Raw genomic sequence first — 27,611 nt, forward strand, 5'->3', positions numbered from 1 at the left:
AGAAGGGAAAACAAAGCACTCAAGGATCTGTGCAACAGGTTTTGTTTATTCAATCAAATTACCAAACCTAAGATAATTAAGGAGAAAAGCCAATCATTGATAGATGTTATCTTGGCCAGTCACCCTGAACGTTTCGCCACCAGTGGCAACTTGCATCTTGGAGTTAGTGACTATGATTTAGTATTCGCAGTCAGGAAACAGAAAATTCCAAGACCAAACGCACGCGAGAATGAATATAGAAGCATGAAAAATTTGGATGAAAAGGAACTTCTAGAAGAACTAATGAGGGTCCCTTGGGACTCGGCGTATCCTTTTGAAGATGTTGATGACCTATAGGATCACTGGGCGAAGCTTTACTGCGAGGTGTTGGAAAAACACGCTCCTCTAAAGAAAAAGTGGATCAGAGGTGACCAGCCGCCGTGGATCACTCCTGAATTACAATGTGAAATTTCTCGGCGAAATTGACTATTCAAGAAACATGCTATAAATTCAACTGATTCTTCTTGGGAAGAATACAGCAAACTGAGAAACAAAGTAACTTTATTAAAAAGGAAAGGGATGAAGTCGTTTTGTGTTGATGCTTCCTTGAATAAAAAGCATCATGGAGAATTCTGAAGGAAAATGAAACTGCTTCTACCAAGTAAGGCGAAGATGTAGTCCAAGATCGTTTTGCTGGAGAACGAGCAATTGATTATGGACCCCAAGTGTGTTCCTGAGATATTTAATGATTACTTTTGTGACGCAGCTGCAAGTGACGGCGCTCAAATGACTGTGGATGAATTTACAGATCACCCTAGCGTCAAGAGGATTGCTGAACATTTCGGACCTGCTAGCAATTTTGATTCTCAGCTGATAGAGGCGGAATATGTGAAGGACATACTGCTGAAGCTTAATCCAAGTAAAGCCGTAGGATGCGATAACATATCACAAAGACTATTGCGTATTATTAAATTATTTTATTAAAGGCACCTCATTGCAATTATATGCCGATGACACAACTGCTTACGCCTCAGATACATCTCCTATTGTTTTACAATACATTATCAACTCAGATCTTCAAGAAGTGCATACATGGCTCCAACATATTTGATTTGCAAATCAATGCAACAAAGTCCCACCGAATTTACTATGAAGACAAGAAATTCCAATTCTTGAGTGGGGTGAAAAACAGAATTGACTGGATGTATTTATAAAGCCAAGCTTTTGGAATAATGTCTCAGTTTCCCTAACATTTTCCCAGCATTTGAGCTCTGATTCCCCTTGTAAATAAGAGTCATCTAGGTAGGGGACGCAAATTTCCCTTTCGTAAACGGTCGTTGCCCTTTGAAACGGTCGATGCCATTTCTCGGAACGGTCGTTGCCATTGAAAACGGTCGATGCCATTTCTCAAACTAGCCGAGCAGACGACAGCCCTCGTGAATAGCTCGTACGCTGTTGGCACGCTCGGACGTCACTTCCGGGCAGTGTTGCTTATAAGATGGCGGAGCAATCCACGTGCGCGAGAGTTGAGCCAGCTGAAACAGAACGAACCCATTCTTCTTGTGCAGAAACAAAAAAAAAATCAGTTAAGAAGCCAACGGGGTGGAACTCCTTTATGCAGTCAGTTGCGGTGAGTTTGTTTTGTATTTCCCGAAATATTCAATCATTTTCAGCCTGGATAAAGTGCTTGTTCAAATAGTCTAAAACATGTTGTTTCCCTTACATCCTTTACATCCGATTACAAGTGATTAAGATTAAGTGATCAGAAATATCAGTGAAAAATAAACCGCATCTAAAATTTTCGTTTATGTCATTAACAAATATCTTATCTGTAAGTGTTGCACTTGTATTCATTATTCTTGTAGGCCTTGAAATTACATTCGATATAAGCTGATATAGTTTCCTCGTACTTTGTATCATTCCACAGCCAGATGTCAAGGAACAACTTGGAAAGGGGGCGGGAATCGGGCAGGTTTCCAAAGTGGTTGGCAATATGTGGAAGAAATTGCCGACAGACAGACGAAAGGTTAGTTATAAACTTCTAACATTGTGAATGTTTGTGTATTAACCCTGCCCCATTTCAGTGGACTGCTGTGTGGTTTACGTGGCTAACTTTGTAAGGACCGAGAGTGTAAATGTTCTCGTCAAACTTTCCAATTAAAAGTATTTTAGGTTATGAATGTTGATCTTGAATCAAGCTGGGACCTCAAGCTCAATGTCAATTTTGTAATATAATGTTCAGACTTGTTATTTTTCCAGACAGAACTCTTAAATATACCTTGGGGATAGCAAGGCCCATTATAATGTACCAATTAATTTAACCTAAATTTTAATTAGAAATAACCTACATGTGGCGGATCCAGGTTTTGAGGAAAGGGGGGGAGGCAAGGGGGTATTATCCTCAAAAAATTATGATAGAGGGTGAACAAAACTGTCTTTGCAATCTAGTTTATATAAAAAATAGGGGGGATCAAAAATACACGATTGTTCCCTAATATATTTCCCCCCTTTTAAAATATCATGCTATGATCTTCATAGGACTGGAAAGATAAAGCACAGAGCTTGAGGGAAGACCTTGATATGGGAATAGCAGAGATAAAAAAATGTCCAACCTGCAGCACCCAGTTCACAAAGGAGAAGGACTTCAAATACCACCAGAAAGGTTGTCATGAGTGCATTTGCGAGGAATGCAATGAATCGTTTGACCATGAGCAAAAGCTAAAGAGGCATAAAGACAAGAAACATAAAGACAGCAACAAGTGTGATCATTGTCAAAAGACTTTTGCAGAGAAACGAAATCTTAGAAGACACCAAAAGTCACATGCTTAATTAACCTATCCTGCATTTAGTGATTTTAACTGGAGATGATTTGAAAGGAATATTGGATCAATCTATAATACATAATTGTTTTTGTTTTTAAATTATTATTATCGATTTTTGAAATTAATTGTGGTCATTGCAGCACATGCACATCATGTTACTGTTCAAACCAAATTTTAAATCATTACAATGTTGTGTTAGACTTTAACAAGAAAGAATGAATGAAAACTTATTTACAATTTCAAACCTTCAATCTTTTCAAAGTTTTACGTTTGTACAGCTTAATCTTCAGATAGACCACCCCCCCCCCCCCCACTTTTTGGGTGAAATAACTGGAGGCCCAGGCCTTAATTTACCTGAGTATTAGTTAGCGCCCCATGTGAATCAATGGCTGAATTTTGCTTATAATTTTCCTCAATCAGGATATCAGCAAACAAACCTTCATACCCACAAGGTACTATACGGTTGTATGGCATTGTACCAATTATCTGAACCCACGGAAGAATCCATAAGTTCTGGCACATGTACATCATGTTACTGTTCAAACCAAATTTTAAATCATTACAAATGTTGTGTTAGACTTTAACAGGAAAGAATGAATTAAAACTTATTTACAATGTCAAAACCTCAATCTTTTTAATAACTGTTACGGTATTTTCCAAACCGCCAGAAAGATATAACTCGTACAACTCAACTACTTTATTGACTGACGTAACAACTACGAAGCGATATCGACAACCAGTACAATAACTATCTTTTTCACTTAGCTACGGAGCGATATAAATACTAATACAATCAGTATCCTTATAACTTAGAGCCCTTTACAAATAATATCACTTAAATCTCAGTGTACTACCGCACAACTCACAGTTCTCTTGAAAATCTTTAACAAATTGTCGACGTCCGTAATTCTTTCTCTCACGTAGCCTTCCACACGGCTTTCAATTCCAGTAAACAACTCTGTCCGGCTCTCGCTCCTCTGGGTTCTTCGCAACAGCAGTTATAGCTCACTAAAAGGCCTTTTTCTTTAAGCTAGCGTGACTCCTTATATATCTTTCAGAAAAGTTCTAGAATGTTCTAGAGATCTGTAATATTGCTATTTTTAGAAACATTACACTATGATTACATCATAACAAAAATATGCTGAGTCACGGTTCTAGAAGGTTCTCCTTAAAGTTCTCGCTTAGTCATCATGACTAAATGTTCTAGAAACTTCTTCGTTCTATTTTTAATAATTACGTAACGCAACGCACTCTAGAAAAATATGGGCGCTCTCCATAACACCCTCCCCCTTCGAGAAAAGAAAGTTTGCAAAACTTTCTTGCAAAGCTCAAGGTCTCGAGAGGCAGTCTGCAATAACATTATCCTTTCCTTTTATATGTCGGATGTCCAAGACATACTCCTGCAGCATTAAACTCCACCTCAACAATCGCTGATTCTTGCTCTTTACTTTGTGAAGAAATACGAGGGGGTTGTGATCGCTATACACAACAACGGGCAAACTTGAGGAACTAACATAAACTTCAAAATGTTGAAGAGCTAACAGCAGTGCTAAACATTCCTTTTCGATGGTGGAATAGTTCCTTTGACTTTTGTTAAACTTCTTTGAAAAATAACAAACCGGGTGTTCTACACCTTCATCATCCTCTTGTAACAACACAGCACCAGCAGCAACATCGCTTGCATCAACAGCCAGCTTGAACGGTGAAGAGAAATCAGGCGCTGTTAAAACAGGGGCACTCTGTAACATGGCTTTCAGCTCCTCAAAAGCCTTTTCACACTGGTCACTCCAATTAAATTTCTCCTTCTTGCTGAGCAGTTTTGTCAATGGCTCTGTGACGGTTGCAAAGTTAGAGCAAAACCTTCGATAATAACCAGCCATACCAAGGAAACGCATCAGTTGCTTTTTGTTTTCTGGTCGTGGAAACTTGATTATGGCTTCGACCTTGGCGTTAACTGGCTGTACTTGTCCTCGTCCGACGACATGTCCCAAATACGTCACTTGTGCTTGGCCAAACTCGGTTTTGGAGAGATTGATTGTTAATTTGGCCTCGCTCAACTTCCTGAAGAACTCACGGATAGTTTCTAGATGTTTCTCCCAAGTTTCACTATAGATGATTACATCATCAATATAGGCTTCACAATCCTCAAGGTTGGCGATGACTTTGTTAATGAGACGTTGGAAGGTAGCAGGAGAATTTTTCATACCAAAGGGCATGACCTTGTATTGATAGAGTCCTTCTGGAGTTACAAATGCTGATATCTCCTTAGCGCGATCCGTTAGCGGTACTTGCCAGAATCCTTTGAGAAGGTCAAATTTCGTTACATACTTTGCCTTTCCCAGCTTATCGATACAATCATCCATTCTTGGGATTGGAAAGGTGTCTGTCTTAGTCACACTATTAACTTTCCTGTAATCGGTACACATCCGATAGCTCCCATCCGGTTTAGGCACGAGTATACATGGAGAACTCCAACTACTGCTGCTTGGTTCGATAAAATCGTTCTCCAACAAATATTTTACCTCTTCTTTGAGATACTGTTGTTTTCTCGGATTCAGCCTGTATGGGTGTTGTTTAACAGGAGCAGCATCACCGACATCCACGTCATGGTAAATCTGATTTGTCCTAGATGGTACATCAGGGAACAGGTCACTATACTTTTCAAGTAGCTTCTGTAGGTCTTGACGTTGACTCTCTTCAAGGTGTGACAGCTTGGAGTCCAAATTCTTTAGCACATCAGAGTTGGTGAGTTTTGATGCATCAGTAGGACTGAGATGACTACTACTAAACTCACTACTTAAGTCTTCGGGCTCAGAAATAACTACATTAACGTTTAGGGGCTCTTTAACTACATTATTATCTCTCTCTACGTAAGGCTTTAACATGTTAATATGACATAATTGCGTCTGTTTACGCCTATCTGGAGTAACTACTATGTAATTAAGGTTATTTAACTTCTTCTCAATAACATAAGGACCAAAAAATCTAGAATACAATGTGTTACCGGGCACTGGCAACAATGCAAGAACCTTTTGACCTGGCTTAAAACTACGTTCTACAGCGTCTACATCATACTTCTTCTTCATTAACTTCTGAGAAGAACTAAGATTGTCTCTAGCTAGTTCACAAGCTCTAAATAACTTAGTACGAAAGTCTGAAACATATTGTAAAAGATTAATAGACTCACTACTGCTTGACAATAATTTCTCCTTAAGCAGTTTAAGAGGCCCTCTCACAGTGTGCCCAAATACGAGCTCAAACGGACTAAATCCTAGGGACTCCTGGACGGACTCGCGTGCCGCAAACAGCAATAGGTGGATTCCCTCGTCCCAATCTTTCTCTGTTTGGAAACAGTAGACTCTCATCATGTTCTTTAAAGTCTGGTGCCATCTTTCAAGAGCTCCTTGACTTTGAGGATGGTACGCGGATGATCTATACTGTGCGATTCCAAGCTCGTGCATTACTTGTTGAAAAATACCAGACATGAAATTAGAACTTTGGTCAGACTGGATAGCGCTAGGAAGACCGACCAGCGTAAAAAACTTCGTTAAAGCTTTGACGATAGTCTTGGCCTTGATGTTTCTCAGGGGCACGGCTTCAGGAAATCTGGTGGACGCACACATGATGGTTAACAAGAACTGATTTCCAGACTTCGTTCTTGGTAGCGGTCCGACGCAATCAACAATTACACGGCTGAATGGTTCTTGAACGGCTGGCAGAGGCTGCAGTGGCGCTTTTGGAATGGTTTGGTTTGGTTTCCCAACCATCTGACAGGCGTGACATGACCTACAGTACTCAGCTACATCTTTTCTCAGGTTGGGCCAATAGAAATTATTCAAGATCTTCCTGTGAGTTTTGTTCACACCTAAATGGCCAGCCAGGGGAGTCTCGTGTGCCATACTTAAAATGTCTTGCCTGTAAGTTTTCGGGACAACAACCTGGTACTTAACAGCCCATTCGTCCTCAGCTGGAACATCGAGCGGTCTCCACTTTCTCATTAGCACTCCATTCTTTGTAAAATAACAGGTGGGGTTCTGTGATACTTCATTTTCACTGACGCTTCTTGAAAACAACGGCGAAATTTCTGGGTCTTCACGTTGTCCAGCGATGAGCTGAGAGGTCGACATCTTCTCAGACTGATCTGTTAAATTCTTCTCAGGTAGGATTTCTGTTGGCTCAAAAGGGGAGGGACTTGGCTGCTCATCCTCAAAAACTCGACTGATAAAGGTGTCCGCTAAGGCAGTTTCTTCATCGCTGGTTTTCCTCTTCTTGCTCATGGCTCGCGTTACTACACATGCAGGATAAAGACCAGGAATTATCTTCTCGACGGGGTCTGGAGACTTTTCTGAACTAGGTTTCTCTGTAACGACAGCATTAATGACCACTTTGTCTCCTGCAAGGTCATTTCCAAGGATAAGATGTACTCCATCGAACGGCAATGTTGATTGTATTCCAACTTTCACAGGACCAGACACAAGATCTGACGACAGAAAAACTGTATGGAGCGGCACTGGGGTATACTCGGAACCGATTCCTCTGATTAGAACACTTGCACCAGTGGACGATTTCTCAGAAAACAACAACGTGTCACTTAATAGCAAAGACTGTGAAGCTCCAGTGTCTCTTAGAATCTTGATCGGTACTGAATCTGTCATATCACGGGATAATGATACTGAGCCATCGTGGATAAAGGGCTGGAACATATCCATGACAGATTTAGACGAACCACTGACGTCATTTGTAGAGATTGTCTGGGTCTTCTCTCGAGAAAATCGCGGAGGTGTACATTCACTTTCAGAAAATGAAGGCGACGGCTTGGCAACAAATCCGTTGGGCTTCGACTCCACACCATATTTTTGCGCAGGTCTCCACTTTTCTGGGCAACTGGAAATCAGATGACCTTCTTTTCTGCAATAATAGCAGGTTGGTGGCTTGATGGGCTTATTTGGAACAAACCTGTTTTGTCTTGGCGAGGTGGAGCTGGAACGATTTGTAAAATGGTTACCAGGGTTCTGTTTGGGAGGTGCTCCGTCATTCTGTTTACTCCGCTGGCTTCCAACCCATCGTGATACGGAGGGAGGCTGAAATCTACTGTTAGGCTGACGGGGCTTTTCCATGAAGTTCACTTTGTGACTCAGCGAAAATTCATCTGCTAACCGTGCAGCGTCTTCCAACGTTTCTGCTCTTTGCTCGTTAATGAACGTTCGGATATCACTATGAATGCACCTCTTAAATTCTTCCACTAATACCAACTGTCTTAACTTATCGTGACTCTTATCTACTTTCTGTGAATGACACCAACGATCAAATAACTGTTCCTTACTCCTAGCAAATTCTACGTAGGTTTGACTACTAACTTTCTCATAGTTTCTAAACTTTTGACGATACGCTTCAGGAACTAACTCGTAACCCTTTAAAATAAGATCCTTAACTTCGTCGTAACTTGCAGCTTGTTCTACACTTAACTGTGTATATATTTCCCTAGCTTTACCAACCAATACACTTTGTAATAACATAACCCAGTACTCTTTAGGCCACTTAAGACTACTAGCTACTTTCTCGAAGTGCAAAAAGTACTTATCAGCATCTTTTTCTTGGAATGGAGGCACTAACCTAATGTTCTTTGTAACATCAAACTTTTCACTATGCTTTTCACTACCCGAGACTAATCCTAATTGCATTTGTACCTCTAACTTTTTCATTTCCATTTCATGCTGAAATGTCAGTTTCTCTTTCTCTAGCCTCTCTTGTCTTTCCTCTCTCTCCAGTCTTTCCTTTCTCTCCATTTCTTCTCGTCTTTCTTGTCTTTCCATTTCGACTATCTTCAGTCTTTCTTGTCTCTCCATTTCTTCTCTCTTCAGTTGCATCTCTCTTTCCTCTTGCATTTCTAATTTCTTAAACTCCCACTGAAGCTGTAGTTTCTTTAACTCCGAATCAGACGTTTCAAATGCTTCCAAAACTGTCTCTTCGAATACTTGTAAACTGACTAAATGTTTAACAATGATATTCTGAATCTGGTGTTTTCGCATTGCCTTCTTAACCTCTAACTGTAAATGTTTCGCTAACGAAATCAGCTCGTCCTTCTTTAAGTCGTAAAACGTGTCCTCACAAGGTTCTGACATGAACTTCTCTGGATCAAAATCCGTCATCTTTAAGCTTTTCAAATAAGATTACTGAATACTATAATACTCTTCTGTAAAATTCTCTCCCGGACAGTTACCTCTGCTCTAAATACACTTCCACAAAATTCGCTCCCGGACAATTACCTCTGCTCTAAATACACTTCCACAAAATTCGCTCCCGGACAGGCCCCCAATTTCTGTTACGGTATTTTCCAAACCGCCAGAAAGATATAACTCGTACAACTCAGCTACTTTATTGACTGACGTAACAACTACGAAGCGATATCGACAACCAGTACAATAACTATCTTTTTCACTTAGCTACGGAGCGATATAAATACTAATACAATCAGTATCCTTATAACTTAGAGCCCTTTACAAATAATATCACTTAAATCTCAGTGTACTACCGCACAACTCACAGTTCTCTTGAAAATCTTTAACAAATTGTCGACGTCCGTAATTCTTTCTCTCACGTAGCCTTCCACACGGCTTTCAATTCCAGTAAACAACTCTGTCCAGCTCTTGCTCCTCTGGGTTCTTCGCAACAGCAGTTATAGCTCACTAAAAGGCCTTTTTCTTTAAGCTAGCGTGACTCCTTATATATCTTTCAGAAAAGTTCTAGAATGTTCTAGAGATCTGTAATATTGCTATTTTTAGAAACATTACACTATGATTACATCATAACAAAAATATGCTGAGTCACGGTTCTAGAAGGTTCTCCTTAAAGTTCCCGCTTAGTCATCATGACTAAATGTTCTAGAAACTTCTTCGTTCTATTTTTAATAATTACGTAACGCAACGCACTCTAGAAAAATATGGGCGCTCTCCATAACATAACCTTGTTGTTCAGGGGCAGATCCAAGGAGAGAGGTTTTTAATCTAGGCAATTTGCCTTAAGTGAATTTCCCTCTATGTTAAACATTATGCAAACATTCCATTGTTTATTCACTAAGATTTCTCTGTTTTCCTATTTTTTCCTTTGCATGTGCTTTGTCTTGGATTTCATAGTATGGGACCCAGACTTCTTACTACTTTTAGTGTTTGTTTGTACTGCTTTAGCCAAGTCATGGGTGCGCTTCCTCTTGGAGGTTGGTTCTTGTAGTTGTACTGGTCGCCCTTTTGATACAACCTGATGGCTTCCACTACCACACTTTCGTTTTCTGTTGGGCTGGACTCGGATCTTTTTTCCATTTCCGGTTTTTTTCACCTCACTGGACCCGAAAGAAAAAAGAGCGCTTGCCAAATTAGAATGCATAGATCTAGCAGCGGTTAAGGATGTTACCCTTTTTGCAAACCTGATTACACCTTTAGCCAAATTAAGGTCTCTTGAGCTTTGGAGCTTTTGAATTATTTTTTCACAAGAGTTTCTCAACAATTGTTCAGCATTTGCAATGGAATCATCCTCATCATCATCATCATTGCTCTGAGTTGGTTCAGTGGAATGTTCATCCTCATCATCATTGCTCTGAATTACTTCAGCAGTTGAGCAGTTTGGCCCTTGTTGTGCTGTTTCCATACTAGTGGATGCCTCTGTTACAAAACCATTAGAACCATCAGTTTGTGATGTTTGTCCAGCATCACTAGAGCGTAATGGCTTATAGCAAGCAACAGGAAGTGTCTTTCCTATTGCTAGCCAGGCCAATTTCTGCCTCTCATGTGGGTTACTGACTGGAATAAAGTTTATGCAGTCTGCTAGATTTGCCACCCACAGGACATACTGGTGTTTGCATGGGCTCCCGTTTTTACCAACCATGCAGGTACATATCCCAAGAGTCATGTCCACTGTATAACTGACAAAGAACCAATGAGACAATTCATAAATATCTCAATACAACTGGAATTTTTGTTTTTTCAATCTGTAATAGATACATTCTAGACCTTCAACTGGTTGATCCACTAAGATATTAATAGAAATATTCCTAACAGCAGAGTAAGGACTTGTTCTTACTCTGCTATAAAAAACTCAACACCCTGCCAAGAAGGGAAATTACTAAAGGTACCCCACCCCCTGGACAATATATTACTCATGTTTTGGTCTTCCTTATGCTAAATCAACATCCTTGGAATGCAGCATATGGATGAACTGCAGGAATTACATGTATCTCATATGTTATGCATGTTATGTCCCTATGTTTTATGTATTTTTGCTCCAAAGGGGAGGAGCCTAGAAACACTGCCCCCTCCCCCCCCTGCACTGCTTCCCCTATCAAGATAATTTGAATCAGACAGTGGGGGAAAGATAGGAAAATAATGCCCACCCACACATGCCCTCTTGTACCATCAGAGCATTATGCTATTGTGACGGCTAAGAAAAAACACTACTGACCTGTGACTGCTATCTGAAGAGCTTCCAACTTTGAATACATTATTGCCAAAGTTCTCCACAGTTGAGAGGTAGGCATCAAGATCTTTTTTATCGGGGACTTTAAACCCTGTGCTTCCGTTTTTCCCTTTGCCAAAGAAACGATGTCTGTACACGCCATCAAAACTCCCATCAGCAATACTAAGGAGCTTATTCTTGTAGTGATCTTCTAAATCAATAGTCAGCTTGTCTAGAAGCCCAACAACATTGTACTCTTTAGTGCGCTGCAGAATTACATCCTTAAGAACCAAAAACTGAGCCTCAGCAAAATTGTTGGTGTGGTTACCTCTAACAAGCAGTTCAGTTCTAAAGCATAGAGCAAAAGATTCTTTGTCATTGTATAGATTTTGCAAATAGCTGACTAGATCTGGGTATTTCTTGCAACGGCCATCATTCAAAAGTTCACTGAAGCAGTTCTCAAAATCTTGTTTTGTCTCGGCATACAAGGACCTCTTGAAAAGGGTGAGAAAATAGGGTCTATCTGCTTGGCTGATACTGTTCTTGCTCTCGTGAAGCCATCTCCAAAGTTGTTGGAGCATGTGGAAGATGCAAAGAAGTAAAACAGATGTTGGCCAAACAGACTTCAGAGCATTTCTTTCCTCTTTACAGTTGTCTGTAAGGATGGCTTGGGGGCCTTGTTCCCGACCACGATCATTGAATGCATACTCTGGTAAACAGGACCGAAACATTTCAAAGCCCTGTTTAAGTGTACGCTCCTGCTCATCACTGGTGATCAAGATGCCAAGTGGAAGTGCTCCAGACACATTGTTTGTGCACATTAAAAACACTTTAAGATTGTGCTCTTCTGTATTAGAAGTAGCATCAACAAAAACCATCTCACCAGACTGCTGCACTTCCTTGTGTACACGGTTCATGAGAGGTGTTACAATAGCAATTATAAGAGGCGTATTATCACCTTCATATATCTGGTAACAAGTAGTAGCTTCAGGGTTGTCTTTCTTGTATTGTTCAAGCCTTTCGGCAAGTCTTTCAAACATCATAACGCCCTGTCCACCATACCTATCCTTACCAAATTGCGTGTAGAGGTAACTAAAGTCCCTTTTTCTTGGCATAACTGCCCGATTGGCCTTTTTCCTGTGAAATTCCAATTCATCCTGACATGATTCTTTGAGTTCTTTCAAGTACTGTTGCCTTGCGGTTGCTGGTGTATGCCCACTTTCAAACAGCTTCAAAACCCTTTCTGTGCACTCAGGAGAAAGGTCACGGAAATTAGAGGTCTCCAGAGTTTCAAGTGAATGGTTGTGGTCCCACTCTATGTCCACAGAACAACATCCCTCGCTGTCTATTTTGACTATCATCTGAAAGGGGCAATTGGTTTTCTTTACTCTGGCAGATGGATTCAAGTACAATTTCTGCTGTGGATCTTTACTTGGACTCCAGTTGCGAGTGTTGTGTTGGCATCTATAGTAGTTTTGCAACACATAGCCGCTTGTTGGTGCCTTCTTTGTCTTTAACTTCACTGAGATGCTGTTTATCACTTCATATTCGGATATCCATTGCTCCAGGTTTTCTTTCGTTATATCTTTGGTCAAAAAGTGCACTTTGAACTTTTCTCCATTTCCTGAAATTGCCTTCAGGTAGTAAAATGAATCATCTGGAAGCGAAGCCAGAAAACTCTCCTTTGTAATTTGGGTCGATTCAAAAGATTTTCTTTTCGATTCGACTTCTTTTATAGCTGAAGATATTAGATCTTTGAGAAAATTGTCGGGTTTGTCCGCCATTTTGATTTGATAAAAATCGCGATGGTTTGTGGGAAAGCTAGTCTGCATTGCTCTAATTGTCACGCATGTCGTCGGAGAGAGTCGGAAATATCGGTTCCTTCTTGGCATCGACCTTTACGATGGCATCGACCGTCATGAGAAATGGCATCGACCGTTTTCAATGGCAATGACCGTTCCGAGAAATGGCATCGACCGTTTCAAATGGCAACGACCGTTTACGAAAGGGAAATTTGCGTAGGGGACCAGGAGATGTCCTTTTCTACGAAGCTCAGCATATACAGGTTTCAGCAATTTAGTGAATTTTCTTGGGCAGCAGGCCAGCCCATTAGGGAAGCAAGTGTATTGAAATAATTTATTATTCCAATAAAATCTCAAAAATTTTCTATGCTCCACTGCCACTGGCACTGAGTAACAAGCATCCTTAAAGTCTATTGAATGCCATGTAACAGTTAGGCCTTATTAAGGTAGTGACTGTATGAATGCTTTCCATCTTAAAATGATGGTACTCAATATTCTCATTAAACTCTTTCAAATTTAGGATCAGTCTGAAGGTGCCATCTTTCTTAGGCCTGGCAAAGATTGTGGACACAAATTGTCCAATACAAGGCAAGCATTCTTCAATAATTCCCTAATAAAGGAGTTTCGTAATCTCCTTATCAATTGCTACTTTCTCCCCATGCCCAGTTGACAATTCAATTTGCTACTGATCAAGTCGAGATGACTGGGAGCAACTGTGTCCAAAATAGCCTTATCTGAAGTTAGTTTTTTTCCACTCTGGGAGAAAATCATTAAGTCTACTAGCTCTGAATTCGTCAATAGGCACCAGGTTAATTGTTTCCTTCTTAAAATAAATGCAGGTAGGAGATTCACTCACTGTTTCCCGTGTAAAAGAGCTTACTGCTTCTGGTTTTCGTATCTCCCTTTTTTCTCCTGTTGGTTGTACGATCGTTTGCCTAAAAAAGGCTTTCGTGAGCTGGATACGTTTGCGCTGTGCGAACTCCTGGAATATTTATAATCATTGCCGCGGTATCCTCGCGAGCGGCCATATTGTTTACTAGGAAATCTCTTCCTGCTCAATTGACCATGGGGTTTCACCATGGCTTTCTTTACAGCGCAGTTGGTCTTGTCAATGTCTTCCAACCTTTTGGAGGTATCTCCCCTGAATAGCAAGTTGTTCACAGGGACTGACAAGGAGAATAACGAGGTTTGGTAGTCTTTATTGAGGTCGGGTTTTATGCACTCTTGTCGTCTCATGTTGATCTCAAAATTTGCGTAGCTAAGCATTTCTATAGCTGACATTCCTTTGTCGATCAGCTGGTTAAGTTTGCTCTCATAATCTACACTGTCATTCACTGACTCATCATTTGCTTTGGACTTCAGGTCCAGCATTTCATTGAGCATTTTGGTGACTGCAATGACACCTTTGATCAACATGCCTTGGGCTGTTTGTACCCTCGAGTCAAAGGACCTCGTGTTCGGCCTCACCCTGTTCCAAATAAGCTCATCCACTATTGTCATGACCAAACTTTCACAGTTTTGTGGTCGGAGGATTTTTTTCCCTCCTTCTTTGAGCTTTGATTCTTCAGGTTTTTTCAATTTGAACATGAGTCCGTTCACGAGTGTAGCAAGTTGTTTGTTGACAGCAACGTCGGTCGGTTCTGTCTTTGTGAGGCGTTGAGCAATTGCGTCGAGTACATCACATTTTTTATCTACGCTTTTCCACCGTTTTGCAGCGGTTTCTGTCACATCGTCTGACAAGACAAATATTTGTGATGGGGAGGCATCTCTTTGGCGTTTTGACCGAGGCTCATCGCACCGAGTGCGATCGTTGGTTTTCGCACCATTTTCATCGTCACTGTCACTCTTGTATTCTCCCGCGGAGCTCGCCAACAGATTATTTTCCTCGGTGGAACAAGTTCTTTCAATAGTATTTTGCAGTTTTTCAAACTGCTGAGTCAAAGTTGTTTGGAGAGTAAGCATAGAATTCGTTAGCATACTGCCAAACGTTGACAGCTCACTCTGTTGTGTTGTGTCATTTTCGGGCATGTTTCCCGACAAGCCGTTTGAAGTAGTGTTTTCTACACCACTAGTGCCCTCTGACCTGGGAACCTCGTTCCCGCCTTGAGGGAGCTTCTTTGCCTTCCTTTTAGAGGTGGAATCCTATATATGTTTAATATTTTACATTTTTTCACGCCTGATTCGAACCTTCGTGACCAATCTTGCTGACAAGCAAACGTGCACTGATCTTGCGCACGCGTGTTGCAATCTCACATGATCCTTAAATGTGGTGACGTAGAAGAATCCCACTAATTACGAGGGACTTCCGCAGGATGATCCTTGTCTTAAATTTGGCTTGGTTTTTTTTTCTATTTTTTGTTTTCAGTCACAAAACGCTGATGGCCGTTTTCACACTAAAGACGGATTATCCATCAGTGAGAAAACGGGACAGTGTTTATTTTGGATGGATCATCCGTCTAATTTTATCCGTCCGATTATCCGTCTGTATAGACGCATTTTGAAGACGGATAATTCGTCTGGAATTCACATTAGGACGGATAAAGTCATCTCATTTTGCCCTGAAAAGCCTGGAGCTAGAAAGAACGCACTGGGTTCTGGGAAGGAAAACATTGCGTCTAAAGTGGCGACAAAAAAAGCAGGAAGGAAACTAAAAAAGAACACATGGAAGGAGAATGAAGTCTTCCTTTTTGCCACCATTTTGTCTTCTTTGGAAGATAGAGACAAACCCTAGGCATTTATTCTAGAAACTTTAGCCCTGAAGAAGACTGCAAACGAACGTATTTTTATTAAGATACTGGAGGAGTTTGATGATGTATTGGCGAAAGAAGGTAAAGAGAAAGACGAGAACTACCAGTTTACTGTGGCACAACTTAGAGCAAAGTACAAGTGGTTAAAAAAGGAATGGAAGAGGATAAACACGCTGCCATATTGTGGAATTGTAACCGCACCTAAGAAAATAACAGTGTTCTATCCGTCTTATGTGAATTCAAGATGGAAGATATTCAACAGTTGATCTGTCTCGCATTCAGACCAAGACAGAAAATGGAGCAGATGGATTATCCGTCCCTACTGTGACAACGGCCAATGTCTATTCTGATTGGCTAGCTAAACTGAACTGTAATTGGCTGATTGCATCACAGTGTTTGCCATGAGGACCGCCATATTGGAAAGTGTGAGATATCTCTAAGTAATGGCTCCAAATTCAGCAGAAACTACGCTCAAATCTCCAACAAATGCATATACTGTTCGCGGTAGATCCACACTAAAAGATGTCGAGCGTTTTCAGAGCAGGTTGGTCCGCGAACAAGTTATCATGAACAACTTATCCAGAAACACTTATCGTGAACATTTTATTGAGAACTATCTACTATATAACTATAGCACAAGAAGGCAGATCCAAGACAAAAATCTGGAATCGTCGCTTCCACATTCAAGTGGGCAGGTTGGGATGTCTGGTCTGTCGTCGAATTGAGAGTTCGTCCCGCCATTCTCAGAGATAGATTCATCGACTTACAAGTTCGTGTCGCCGTTCTCCGAAATCGTTTTATCAACTAGCAACTTCGTCCCGCCATTCTCAGAGATAGAGTCGTCAACTTGCAAGTTCGTGTCACTGTTCTCTGAAATCGACTCGTCGACTTGCAAGGTCGACTTGCAAGGTCGACTTGCGGGTTCGTGTCACCGTTCTCCGAAATCGACTCGTCGACTTGCAAGGTCGACTTGCAAGTTCGTCCCGCTGTTCTCAGAGAGAGTCATTGACTTGCCAGTTCGTCTCGCCATTCTCCGAAATCGACTGGTCGACTTGTGAGTTCGTCCCACCGTTCTCAGAGATAGATTCGTTGACTTGCATGCTCGTCCCGCCGTTCCCCAAAATCGACTTGTTGACTTGCAAATTTGTTCCGCACTTCTTCAATTACGATTTGATGTGTTTTTAGTTAGTCCCGCCACCATCCCCTCAAATCGCTGCGTTCCCAATCGAATTGTGGCTTCGGAGATCGATTCGTCAACAAGAGCTTTATACCCCACCCCACTGGTTTGGTATTTTCAATCCCATAAGCTACCACATCCCAACGTATATACCACCGCATGGGAAATCAGTCAAAAAACATGGAGGAGGTGAAGAGTATCTTGAGAGATGCTCTCACAAAAATCGAGGGAGTTGATGCAAACAACAATTCTTCTCCTTCCAATGACAATTCTTTACCTTCTCCCAGTACAGCGAGAGGATCGCCAACTATTCCTTGGGCTTCAAGAGCCGAAGCAAACTGGAGGTTCATGTCAAATGAACTAAGCTGCAATTCCCACATGCTCAAATTAATTTATTCTCTCCTTTAGAATTTAGCAGAAAAATATCCCCTTTCAAACTTTAATTCTTTAGCTCATACAATCCCAAGCCACTCTTCTTCCATTTTAGAGGCAGCATGTGCAGAAACCAATACTATAAGTGATGAGATACAATGAAATATATGAAGTTTATATATTTTGTACTGCGGTATTAGATACATATGATACACGATCCTCGCAGTAGATAGCGCTATTTAAGCAATAGCGAAAATCAGACCTGAAAAAAAATCAGGCCTGTACAGGATTTGAACCACTAACCTCTGCGATACTAGTGCAGCGCTCTACCAATTGAGCTAACAAACGAACTGGGAGTAGGCCGTTAAGTTGATTCGTAATAAACCCGTGAAAGTGATAAATGAGATACAATGAAATATATGAAGTTCATATATTTTGTACTGCGGTAGTAGATACATATGATGCACGATCCTCACAGTAAATAGCGCTTTCTAAGCAATAGCGAAAATCAGACCTGAAAAAAATCAGGCCTGTACGGGATTCGAACCACTAACCTCTGCGATACTAGTGCAGCGCTCTACCAATTGAGCTAACAAGCCAACTGGGAGCAGGCCGTTAAGTTGATTCGCAATAAACCTGTGAAAGTGATAAATGAGATACAATGAAATATATGAAGTTCATATATTTTGTACTGCGGTATTAGATACATATGATGCACGGTCCTCACAGTAGATAGCGCTATTTAAGCAATACAGGCCTGATTTTTTTTTTCAGGTCTGATTTTCGCTATTGCTTAAATAGCGCTATCTACTGTGAGGATCGTGCATCATATGTATCTAATACCGCAGTACAAAATATATGAACTTCATATATTTCATTGTATCTCATTTATCACTTTCAAGGGTTTATTACGGATCAACTTAACGGCCTGCTCCCAGTTGGCTTGTTAGCTCAATTGGTAGAGCGCTGCACTAGTATCGCAGAGGTCAGTGGTTCGAATCCTGTACAGGCCTGTATTTTTTTTTTCGGGTCTGATTTTCGCTATTGCTTAAATAGTGCTATCCACTGCGAGGATCGTGCATCATATGTAACTATAAGTGATGCTGTGAATGCAGTTTTATCTACAGAGGATAATCAAGATTCAAAGGGTAAATTATTTTGGTAATCTGTTTTCCCTGATAGGACTACAGTTTACTATTGTATCCAGGGCCAGGTTGTTCAAATCCCAATTAGCCTAAATCTTGCTAGTTAACGCACGATTAAGACTAATTTAGCTTTGAACAGTCCAGCAAGTGAATGTGTTCTTTGGTAAATATATTCAAAAGGAAGGCAAAGGGAGGGCTTCATACCATACTAATTTTTTTAAAAAATTATAGTTTATATCAAGAACTTATTATTTTCACATGGTTCTAATGCAGAGGACACGTTGGTAGATGTTCACAACCCACAACCATTGTTTGTGGGTATAGAACAGGAGAAACCATAGATAAATGCCAGCCCATCAGGTACCAGAGTTGCTGTTCCAGGGGGTGGTTCATTCTTTTAGTGATTGGGAGGGTATCAGGATTTGAAGTTTTTTGGGGATGTGTACGTTACTTCAATTCTTTTAGTACCTTTTTAGAATTTCATGGTCATGAATAATGTTACACAAGGTTGGACAGACAATCTGCGAGTGATTTTTTTGGGTTTCACTTTTGATCTCATTCAAACCACTTGTTACTGAAAGTATGAATAGCCCTTGGGATTGGTGTGTGGTTGCAAGATTCAAGATTCATTTAAATGCAGTACCACAGTAGCGAACCTGCTCTGTATTAGAATTACAAGCAGAGGCAGAGGGATGTCTTTTTGATAGCAAATCAGAAAATAGCATTAAATTTTCAATACCCCATATACTTTCTTTCACTTTTCTCCCTGCAGGCTTGCCACCTGAGAGCATCCTAGAAAAATTCAAAGATAGCACCACAGCAAATGGCCCAAGTGCTTCCATAACCCTTAGCCGCTCAAAAAAGAAATATGCAGGATATACAAAAATGCATCTGGTAATTTCATGATGAAACAGCCAATTGTATATTTTGTTAGTGATGTTGGAGGTGAAGAATATGAAGAGGAAGCAGCACATGCTGGGGACCACTCAAAAAGTTCTTGGAATTTGCAGTTGACACTGTGCTTAGTTCTATTGAACCACTGATGTTTGAAGGAAATAATGACCATAAAGTTCCTGTCCACTCCCAACAGCTCGTCTTTAATGGCTTGCTAAAGATGGCTGGTAAAGTCATAGCTCATGCCATAGTACAAGGTGAAATATAGTGTGTTGGACTTGCAAAAGCTGTAAAAATGTTTTTGTCCAGTGGTTATGCTGAGAGTGCTGCACAGGCAGTGACAGCAGAAGACATACCAGACATCAGCATAAAAGAAATAGTTCAGAATATAGTTAATACTTCTGAGGATGAAGATTTTGATTCACTGAATAAAGAGGATGCAGTGTCCACAGTTATGGCTGAAAGTGGAGTCAGTGCAGCGTTTATAACCAGAAACAATGCAGCACAGGTTGCCTATGACATCATGGTGTTTCAAGTGGTCCATAAATGTCTCCAGGAGCTGGAAGAACTGAGAAAGGGGCTGGAGTTTTTGAAAGTAGCCAATTTGTTAGAGAATCATCCAAAAGTTGCAAGGCTAGTGTTCTCAACAGTTGACGAGGCTACAATTGATCCTAAGGTCCTCCTGAGAAGAATCCGAAAGACAGACGTCCCTGAAGAGAGTGATGCTATAAAAATAGCTCATCAGTTCTTTTGTGATTACATCAAGGAAGTGTGTGCAAGAAGTCAAGGTAAGCAAATAATGATACAAGAAAAAATCAAGCACGTTCCCACTAAAAGTTTCTCAAAATGGCTTCAGAAAATATATTTCCAAGATTGCACTTTTTACCAATGATATCATGAGAAGGTATAAATAGACTTTTAGTTCACAAGATGAAGTGCCATCAGACTAAAATAAATTACATATTCAATAACACTTGATGGTTTTTAGGCATTTTTGGGCTTGTGCTGCCACTTCAACATCTTTACATTACAATCTTTACTCTTTCCTTGTAACAATCAACCCTTTTCAGAAACACCCTGATGGTTTTAGAAATTTTTCGATGGGTCATGGCATGCTCTCACCATTTTTTTACTTTTAATACTTAGCCATAGTCAGTCCTACATGAATGTAGCATTACGTATCATTCTAGCAAGAATAAATGCATTTAATACTCAGATATTGTTTATATGTTGCAGGTGTTGACATCAAAACTGTCCTGGCCTTCATAACAGCATCAAAATGCATGCCAGTTTCCATTACAGTGTCTTTTCTTAATGCGGATGGAAAACAAAACAGTTTGCCTGATCCAGACACTTGCACAAGCAATATTAGAATCCCAACTTGTTATTCCTCATATGAGAAGTTTAAGGAAATCTTTGATTCTACTGTAAGTATTCAAGGCAAAGGATATGCACGAGCATAGACTTCAGTAATTTGCCTGATGCCCTTGCTAGTATAGCTTTACAGTATATATTCAGTTGTTCAGTTAAGGCTAAAAAGCTAGGTTGAGTGAAACTAGATTGATCAACCTCTTCGCCTTTGGATACAATGTAATCCTGTTAGTTTTCATAATCAATAGCATGCAGAACAGAAATGAGGTATTTCTGTCTCAGACGCAATAAATTTTTCCCAATCTTGCCATCTCAGTTTCACTTCACCCTTCACCACCCTAACCCTAACTAACCCTAACCACTTTTTATTAAATTTTCATACATTTTATTCTTACTAATGAACCCTCAAACACACATTTAATATAGTCATTTGCCACTTTATAATACAATGGCTAAAAGCAAATGAAGACAACAAAGGATCATGGTCCTAGGAACTTTACTTTGCAGTAAATGGTTTGAACCCGGGGGTAACATGTGAAGGTGTAGTCTGATCGTCTGGGTGAGTGTAGTCCTGAGAAGGACTGTTGTCGGTGGTAGTGACTGACGTTTCGACAACCTGTGCGGAAGTCATCATCAGAGTCAATTGAATGATTGTTGTCAGTAGAATGTTCTTATTCCAGTTCATGTGAAATGAAATGATTTCACACGAACTGGAATAAGAACATTCTACTGACAACAATCATTCAATTGACTCTGATGATGACTTCCGCACAGGTTGTCGAAACGTCAGTCACTACCACCAACAACAGTCCTTCTCGGGACTACACTCACCCGGACGATCAGACTACACCTTCACACGAACTTTACTTTGTATAATATTGAGTCCAGATGGTATAGAGTAATACTAGTCATATAAAAACACTGTATACCATCAAGAGAAACATTATTTTTTGTACTGTAACATGTGAATAAGAAGCTGTTATGAAAATTACATCCTTGCAATATATTACAATTATGTTGTACATATACAGCAATATAGTACTCTATGTCATCATCAATATGAATTTAGTCCTTGTTCCTTTTTCTCTCCATCTCCGAGTAAACTTGAATGCAGTGTTCATATTCATGATTTGATATTCAAAATTGACATTCATGATTATATTTTTTTGCACAACAGTTCAAGTGGTAATGCTGTTAGAAATATACAGTTCATCAGACTGCTTTAATATTCCTCCTGATTTGGACAAGTATAGATTTCATCTATTATTCTGCCATTTGTTGTTGTTGAGTTAGGATTGCCAACATAATGAGTGATATGGGAATAAGCTATGAAATAAGACACCAGGTGGTGTTCAACATTACGGTTTTATGAAGTGTGCATAATGTCCACCACAGTATATGATGAAAAGGAACATTGTAACACCATAAAAATGCCACTTAACTTGCTGATGTTTCAAGCCCAAGTCTTTTGTCATTGCTTCCACAAAAGTCCTAGGCTCACAACATCGGCAAGTTAAGTGACATTTTTTTCACGATGTTACAATTTTCCTATTTACCATATTTGTAATATTATACAACGAAAATTTTTTCAGTCTTATCTTGACCTACTTAGGTAAAGGAAAAATGATTGACCAGTACAGCACAGGAGTGAATGTAACGATAAAGAAACTGGTTTTAGCTGTAAGAGGTTAAGATTTCCACCGCATTAACATAAATATCAATCCCAAAAGAATAGCTTGTACTCAGGGGATTAACTTCTTGAAGAAAATATTGACAAATTTCATTTGTTACAAAATCTAACTTGATATCAGGCACATGTATGGGTGCATCCTCTTGGTTGATATCTCCAGAACATGAAGGGTTTGGAACTGGAACATCCCAGTCTATTTGAAAACTTTCAGCTTCTTCCTGTGCACAGGAATCAATGTTTGTTATGTTGAATTGTAGCATTTTAAATAAAACCTACTCAAAAAATACAGTTGTCTTGTAGTAGTATTATTGGAGTTTTAAAGAATCTGGGGGCCTTGGTGGGTGTGCGGGGGGGGAGATCTATGGCAAGGATGGGAGCTACAGGTTTAAAATCTGACAAAAAAAGGGTTCATATTTGTGATTGGGATGTCTGAAAGATTAAGGTATGTATAAATACAACTGATTGTTTATTTAATAGAGCAGATTTGAAGGCACTGTTAATGAAATCTAGTGAGCCCATTCACAAGATATAGATCATCAAGTCATGATTAATTAAAAAAATATCAAGAGATGCTGCGTTTTGATTAGTCAGTGCAAAAAAGCCAAACACCTCAAATGATATGAACCAACAAAAAAAAATATGAGTGACGTTGCTTACAACCTTACAATTCTTGGGGTGCAATACCTAGGTCATGCAAAGCTCAGGAATTTTACAGTAAGTGGTCCCTGGCACTAACACTGTTTTTCAGGGTGTGCATGCCATCATATAGCGCAAATGCTTAGGAAATACTTCAGGAAATTCATTGGAAAATTCATTGATTTCAAGGTTGAACAGGGACAACCTAAGATTGTCAACAGGAGGAGCTAACATTTCCTTAACAAGATTTCTTTTTGTGAATGTCAGACTGGATTAAACATTTACATATTGATTATACTCTGGAAAGTAAAACTCGACTGAAAAGAAACAAGCATGACTTGTAGTTGGTACACCAGGCCCATACACAGAATTTTGGATAGGGGTGCACGCTTACAGACAGTGTAAGGGATAAGGAGGGTGTGATTGTTAAAAAATGGACCTTTTTAAATTAAAGATGTAGTGTTTACGGCGACCAAAATCTAAATTCGTGTCGCTCCAAAACGCGGTTAACGAGGTGTTTGGGACTACGTTACTGATCGAAATGACAACCCAAAGTTGACTGTTTGCACGAATCTTTATTCTTGAAAAGCAATCGACCACTAACCACAATCAATGACGAAAATAACGATTATTCTGACAGTCAATCAATCTATCGAACGAGCGATCGTAAACTGAAACAACAATACAACGAAGTTCTATCAATCTAACGAAAAGCCGCGGAATACATGATCAAAGAATCGCATGTTAAATACTGGGCTCTAAAGTCTATAACGAGATTAACAATTCAAGTGAAACAGAACAAAAGTTTGGAAACAAATTAAAAGAGTTTGATGACTGATAAACAGCCCATTGTTCTATCTAAATGATGGGCATTCACTGACTCGCAAATTGGCACGAATTTGGCCTTTGAATCTTAAATCTATACAGATCATTGCAATATTTGTTTGTATATTGTCGCCCAACACTGAAAAGACTGGAGAGGGAAAAACAAAGTTACAAAGGTACTCACATATCGGTCCCGCTTGTGCCAGAGGTTGAGAAAAACGAAAGGGCGAAAGTTTACCAAGGCTATTCAAAACTTACGAAGAACTGATTAAAGGGACGCTAAAATTGCCTTTTATATGCGCGTGGTGATGCTGAAAGGTCCGATTACAAAACCAATAGAAATACAGAAAAACAGATAAGCATTGTAACTATGTGGCTATCTAAGATCATTCTGAAATTAGTGAACTAATCAATAGTCAATCAAAAAATGAGCCTTCTGGCTAATGTCCTTAACAAAAGATATGGGGCAAGTGTTGCATATCCCCTGCATATGGCTTGCACACTTACAGTTGTCATGAATTCTTGTTCATCAGGTACTCCATGAAGTCCCCAGAGCCATAGTTGGGATGGTGTAATGTTGCATTCACTTGACAATGGATGGTGGTTCCATCCTTCAGCAAATTCCTTGAGATGACCATTTATTCTTGGGAGAAAGACATCCCTTAACCCATACATATGTATGTCACAGCCAATATCAAGTAGGCCAACAGATTCCAAATATGAAAAAAGATTATAGAAAATATAAGTACAGCCACAGTAAACGTCTCTCCATGCCTTTCAATGCGCTGATTGTGGCAGCTTCTGCCTGCAATAAAGCTTCCTCTATCAGGGCCTCTTCTTGGATGAGAAAACACGAACCAGGCTACATCAATGTTTTCTGAGGCTCTATCAGCTCTCACTCTACAGGGTAATCCAAATGTGTCAACAGCATCCAAAAAATGTCCAAGCACTGTAGCTGCCTTATTGTTGGTGCTACATGTGAGGAACATGATCTGCCTAGAGTACCCATCACCACAAACCCCCATCTCAAACAAATTCAACAGATTTGATACATGTATATTAAATCAAACATACAAAATGTTTTAGATATCACATAAACATGCAAAGATAATCTTGAATTATTCTGGCACCACAATCAAAGATACAGTTTTATAAAAAAAATATAAACTAATGTCACAATAACCTCTATATATACTCTAAACACATTTACCATTATCTGTGATAATGGAACCATAATTAACTTGTTTCTTATTGGTGCTTTTCCAGGCATGTGGCCCAATAATTATTCCAAGGGGCAAGTCTGTATACTTTCATATTTTACTAATTACCTTATCAATTTATGATTCCCATCTATTTGCCACAAGGACAAAGGTGCTCTTACATGGCAATGTCTCTGCTGAACAGATGTCAGTTGAAGGGCTCGTAAGAGTGCCCCTTCTGGGTAGACCTCCCTCATACTTTGAAGGACCCCATGGTAACATCAAAGAGGTTGCTGGCAGAATTTTTCTCCCATGGGCAATCATCGTTGAATAGCAGAGATCGTTTTGCGTGTAAGATAATTTCACGTTCATGGCTGAAATACCCTAAAATCAAGCTATAGCTGCATGGGCAGCATTAAAACTGTCATATCTAACCATAACAAAGCAGAAATCCAGAACCTCGCACGCACTAATGATCAAGCTAGGAAAAGCTGCAACAGTAGGAAACCTGACAAAAGCCCCATGGATGGAAGCTGTAACATGGAAAGCGTAATTTAACAGGCAGAGGTCACCACAGAAACCGCAAAGGAAACATACATTGGTCTCTGTGACATTGTGTTTAAAATGCGTTACAGGAACCACTTGTATTCATTCCGAAACGAACGTTACAGACATACTACTGAACTTAGTAAATATATGTGACCTCTCACGCGAAAACGTACACTAACGGCTATCCGTTCGAACGGCAAAACGCACGGCTAGTGAACGGATGACAAACGGATGGCCAAGGCGATTGAAACGGCTAACATGAACGGCTGAATGGCCGAAGAAAAATTTTGAACGGCTCAAAGTGAACGGCTGAACGGCTGAAAAAAATTTTTGAACGGTCCAAAGTGAACGGCTGAACGGCTGTGGAAAATTTTTGAACGGTTCAAAGTGAACAGCTGAACGGCTTTGGAAAATTTTTGAACGGCTCACGGCTCACGGTAAACGGCTGAGGAAAAGTTTTGAACAGCTGACAGTGAACGGCTGACAGTGAACGGCTGAACGGCTGACAGTGAACGGCTGAACGGCTGACAGTGAACGGCTGAACGGTTGTAGAAAAGTTTTGAACGGCTGACGGTGAACGGCCGAACGGCTGTGGCAAATTTTTGAACGGTTGAACGAGTAAAGATGATAACCATTTTAAATCAACGACCAGATTACTTTGACCCAGAGCAAAGAAAACAAACATCATTCAATTTTCAGCTGAATATCAACTTTGTGGTTGAGTTTCCGACATTAACTCAGAACCTGTTTTTTAAAGTTCAAAATCAAACATTCCTGTGCACATTTCTCGTTAAATATCTACCAGTAACAAAGATACAGAGAACTAAGGTTATTTTAGGTGGACGAAACCATCTCTTTGCGTAAGAACGAGCGGTGTCTACACTTATCAAAGCATAACATTCGCCACAAGCGAAATTTGCATAACGCACTGTGGTGTTTGATATTTTGCAAAAGGTAACGCAACGTTCAGTTCAGCCAATCAACTTCCACTCTAAAGCGCATTGTCTTGACAACTACATGGAATTTAAAACTTGCTACAACTCCTCAAAGAGTTAGAGGAATAGGGGAAGGAAAGTATTCATTCCTTTCCCAAACCTTTGCGAGACTTGGCAAAGTGTAAGCGTTGGCTAGTGGCTTGCTCACGTTCATCGGTAAAAGGCCTAAATGCCCAGAAACCCTACAATATAGGGCGAGGGCCAAAATAACACCGGACAATGATTTTATTCAAGGCTTTACAAAGGCACGCAGAAGTAAATCAAATCCGTTAGAACACGGAGCAAGAAAAAGTAAATGCGATTATGCGCTTCCATTAACGTGAAATCGGTCGTTTTAAGACTGAAATAAAGAGAAGAAAGCGACCCGCAACAGCTACAACACTGAACCTGAAGAACTGATGTACGATCGAATCAACGCGCGCGGCACAAGCTAAAACACTCAAGATGATGTAACGATTGATACAGTTAAAAAAAAATTGCTTTAAACTTCCAGGAACAGATTGCTCATTTCAGTTGACGGCTGAAATTTCTGATAAGGAAACAACATTCCAGGACACCCACATCTACAAAGTTGAACGATTCGAAAAAGACACAGTCCTTGATGTGTGTACTCATTTTAAACAGCATTTCGGAATACGCACTTTAGTTCCTGTCACCCGCAAGGTGTTAAAAAAAATCTTATTTAAGGGGAGGCCCTCAGACCTCTCAGAACAAACTCTTCTCAAAAAATATTACAAGAGAAAATTGCAAACTTCAAAGCATGTCTGCTATAGAACTTGTTTATGCGGCTAAGCATTTTTCTGAACTGATGAACAACAGTTGAGGATTTTTCTCAACGGACGACCGAAACCCCAGCCGTGCGAACTGTTGAATTTTAATTACTTTTCCCAAGGGGTAACCGGCTGAACCAATAATTATTAGTTTTTTGGAACGGATAACACCAGCAGTACGAACGGATGCAAA

The 27,611-nt window shown here is 40.1% G+C and overlaps 3 protein-coding genes across 3 annotated transcripts; 1 reads left to right on the forward strand and 2 right to left on the reverse strand.

Annotated features, from left to right (window-relative positions):
- Nucleotides 1–1,287: 1,287 nt before the first annotated feature.
- Nucleotides 1,288–3,099, forward strand: LOC148720127 (uncharacterized). Its single transcript, XM_088738650.1, has 3 exons — nucleotides 1,288–1,609; nucleotides 1,907–2,005; nucleotides 2,518–3,099. Exons 1-3 carry the CDS (start codon nucleotides 1,478–1,480, stop codon nucleotides 2,806–2,808), a joined length of 522 nt encoding a protein of 173 aa, XP_088594776.1. The 5' UTR covers nucleotides 1,288–1,477; the 3' UTR covers nucleotides 2,809–3,099.
- A 1,030-nt stretch (nucleotides 3,100–4,129) lies between these two features.
- LOC148720128 (uncharacterized) lies at nucleotides 4,130–8,950 on the reverse strand. The gene has a single exon (XM_088737568.1). It carries the CDS (start codon nucleotides 8,948–8,950, stop codon nucleotides 4,130–4,132), a length of 4,821 nt encoding a protein of 1,606 aa, XP_088593694.1.
- Nucleotides 8,951–9,765: 815 nt separating this feature from the next.
- Nucleotides 9,766–13,208, reverse strand: LOC148720129 (uncharacterized). Its single transcript, XM_088738641.1, has 2 exons — nucleotides 11,253–13,208; nucleotides 9,766–10,716 (listed from the first exon to the last, which is right to left on the reverse strand). The coding sequence occupies exons 1-2, from the start codon at nucleotides 13,136–13,138 to the stop codon at nucleotides 9,894–9,896; spliced, it is 2,709 nt and encodes a 902-aa protein (XP_088594767.1). The 5' UTR covers nucleotides 13,139–13,208; the 3' UTR covers nucleotides 9,766–9,893.
- Between the last annotated feature and the right edge of the window lie 14,403 nt (nucleotides 13,209–27,611).

This window comes from Stylophora pistillata, chromosome 11, assembly GCF_964205215.1.
Source record: "Stylophora pistillata chromosome 11, jaStyPist1.2, whole genome shotgun sequence".
In the NCBI taxonomy this organism is placed as follows: Eukaryota; Metazoa; Cnidaria; class Anthozoa; order Scleractinia; family Pocilloporidae; genus Stylophora; species Stylophora pistillata.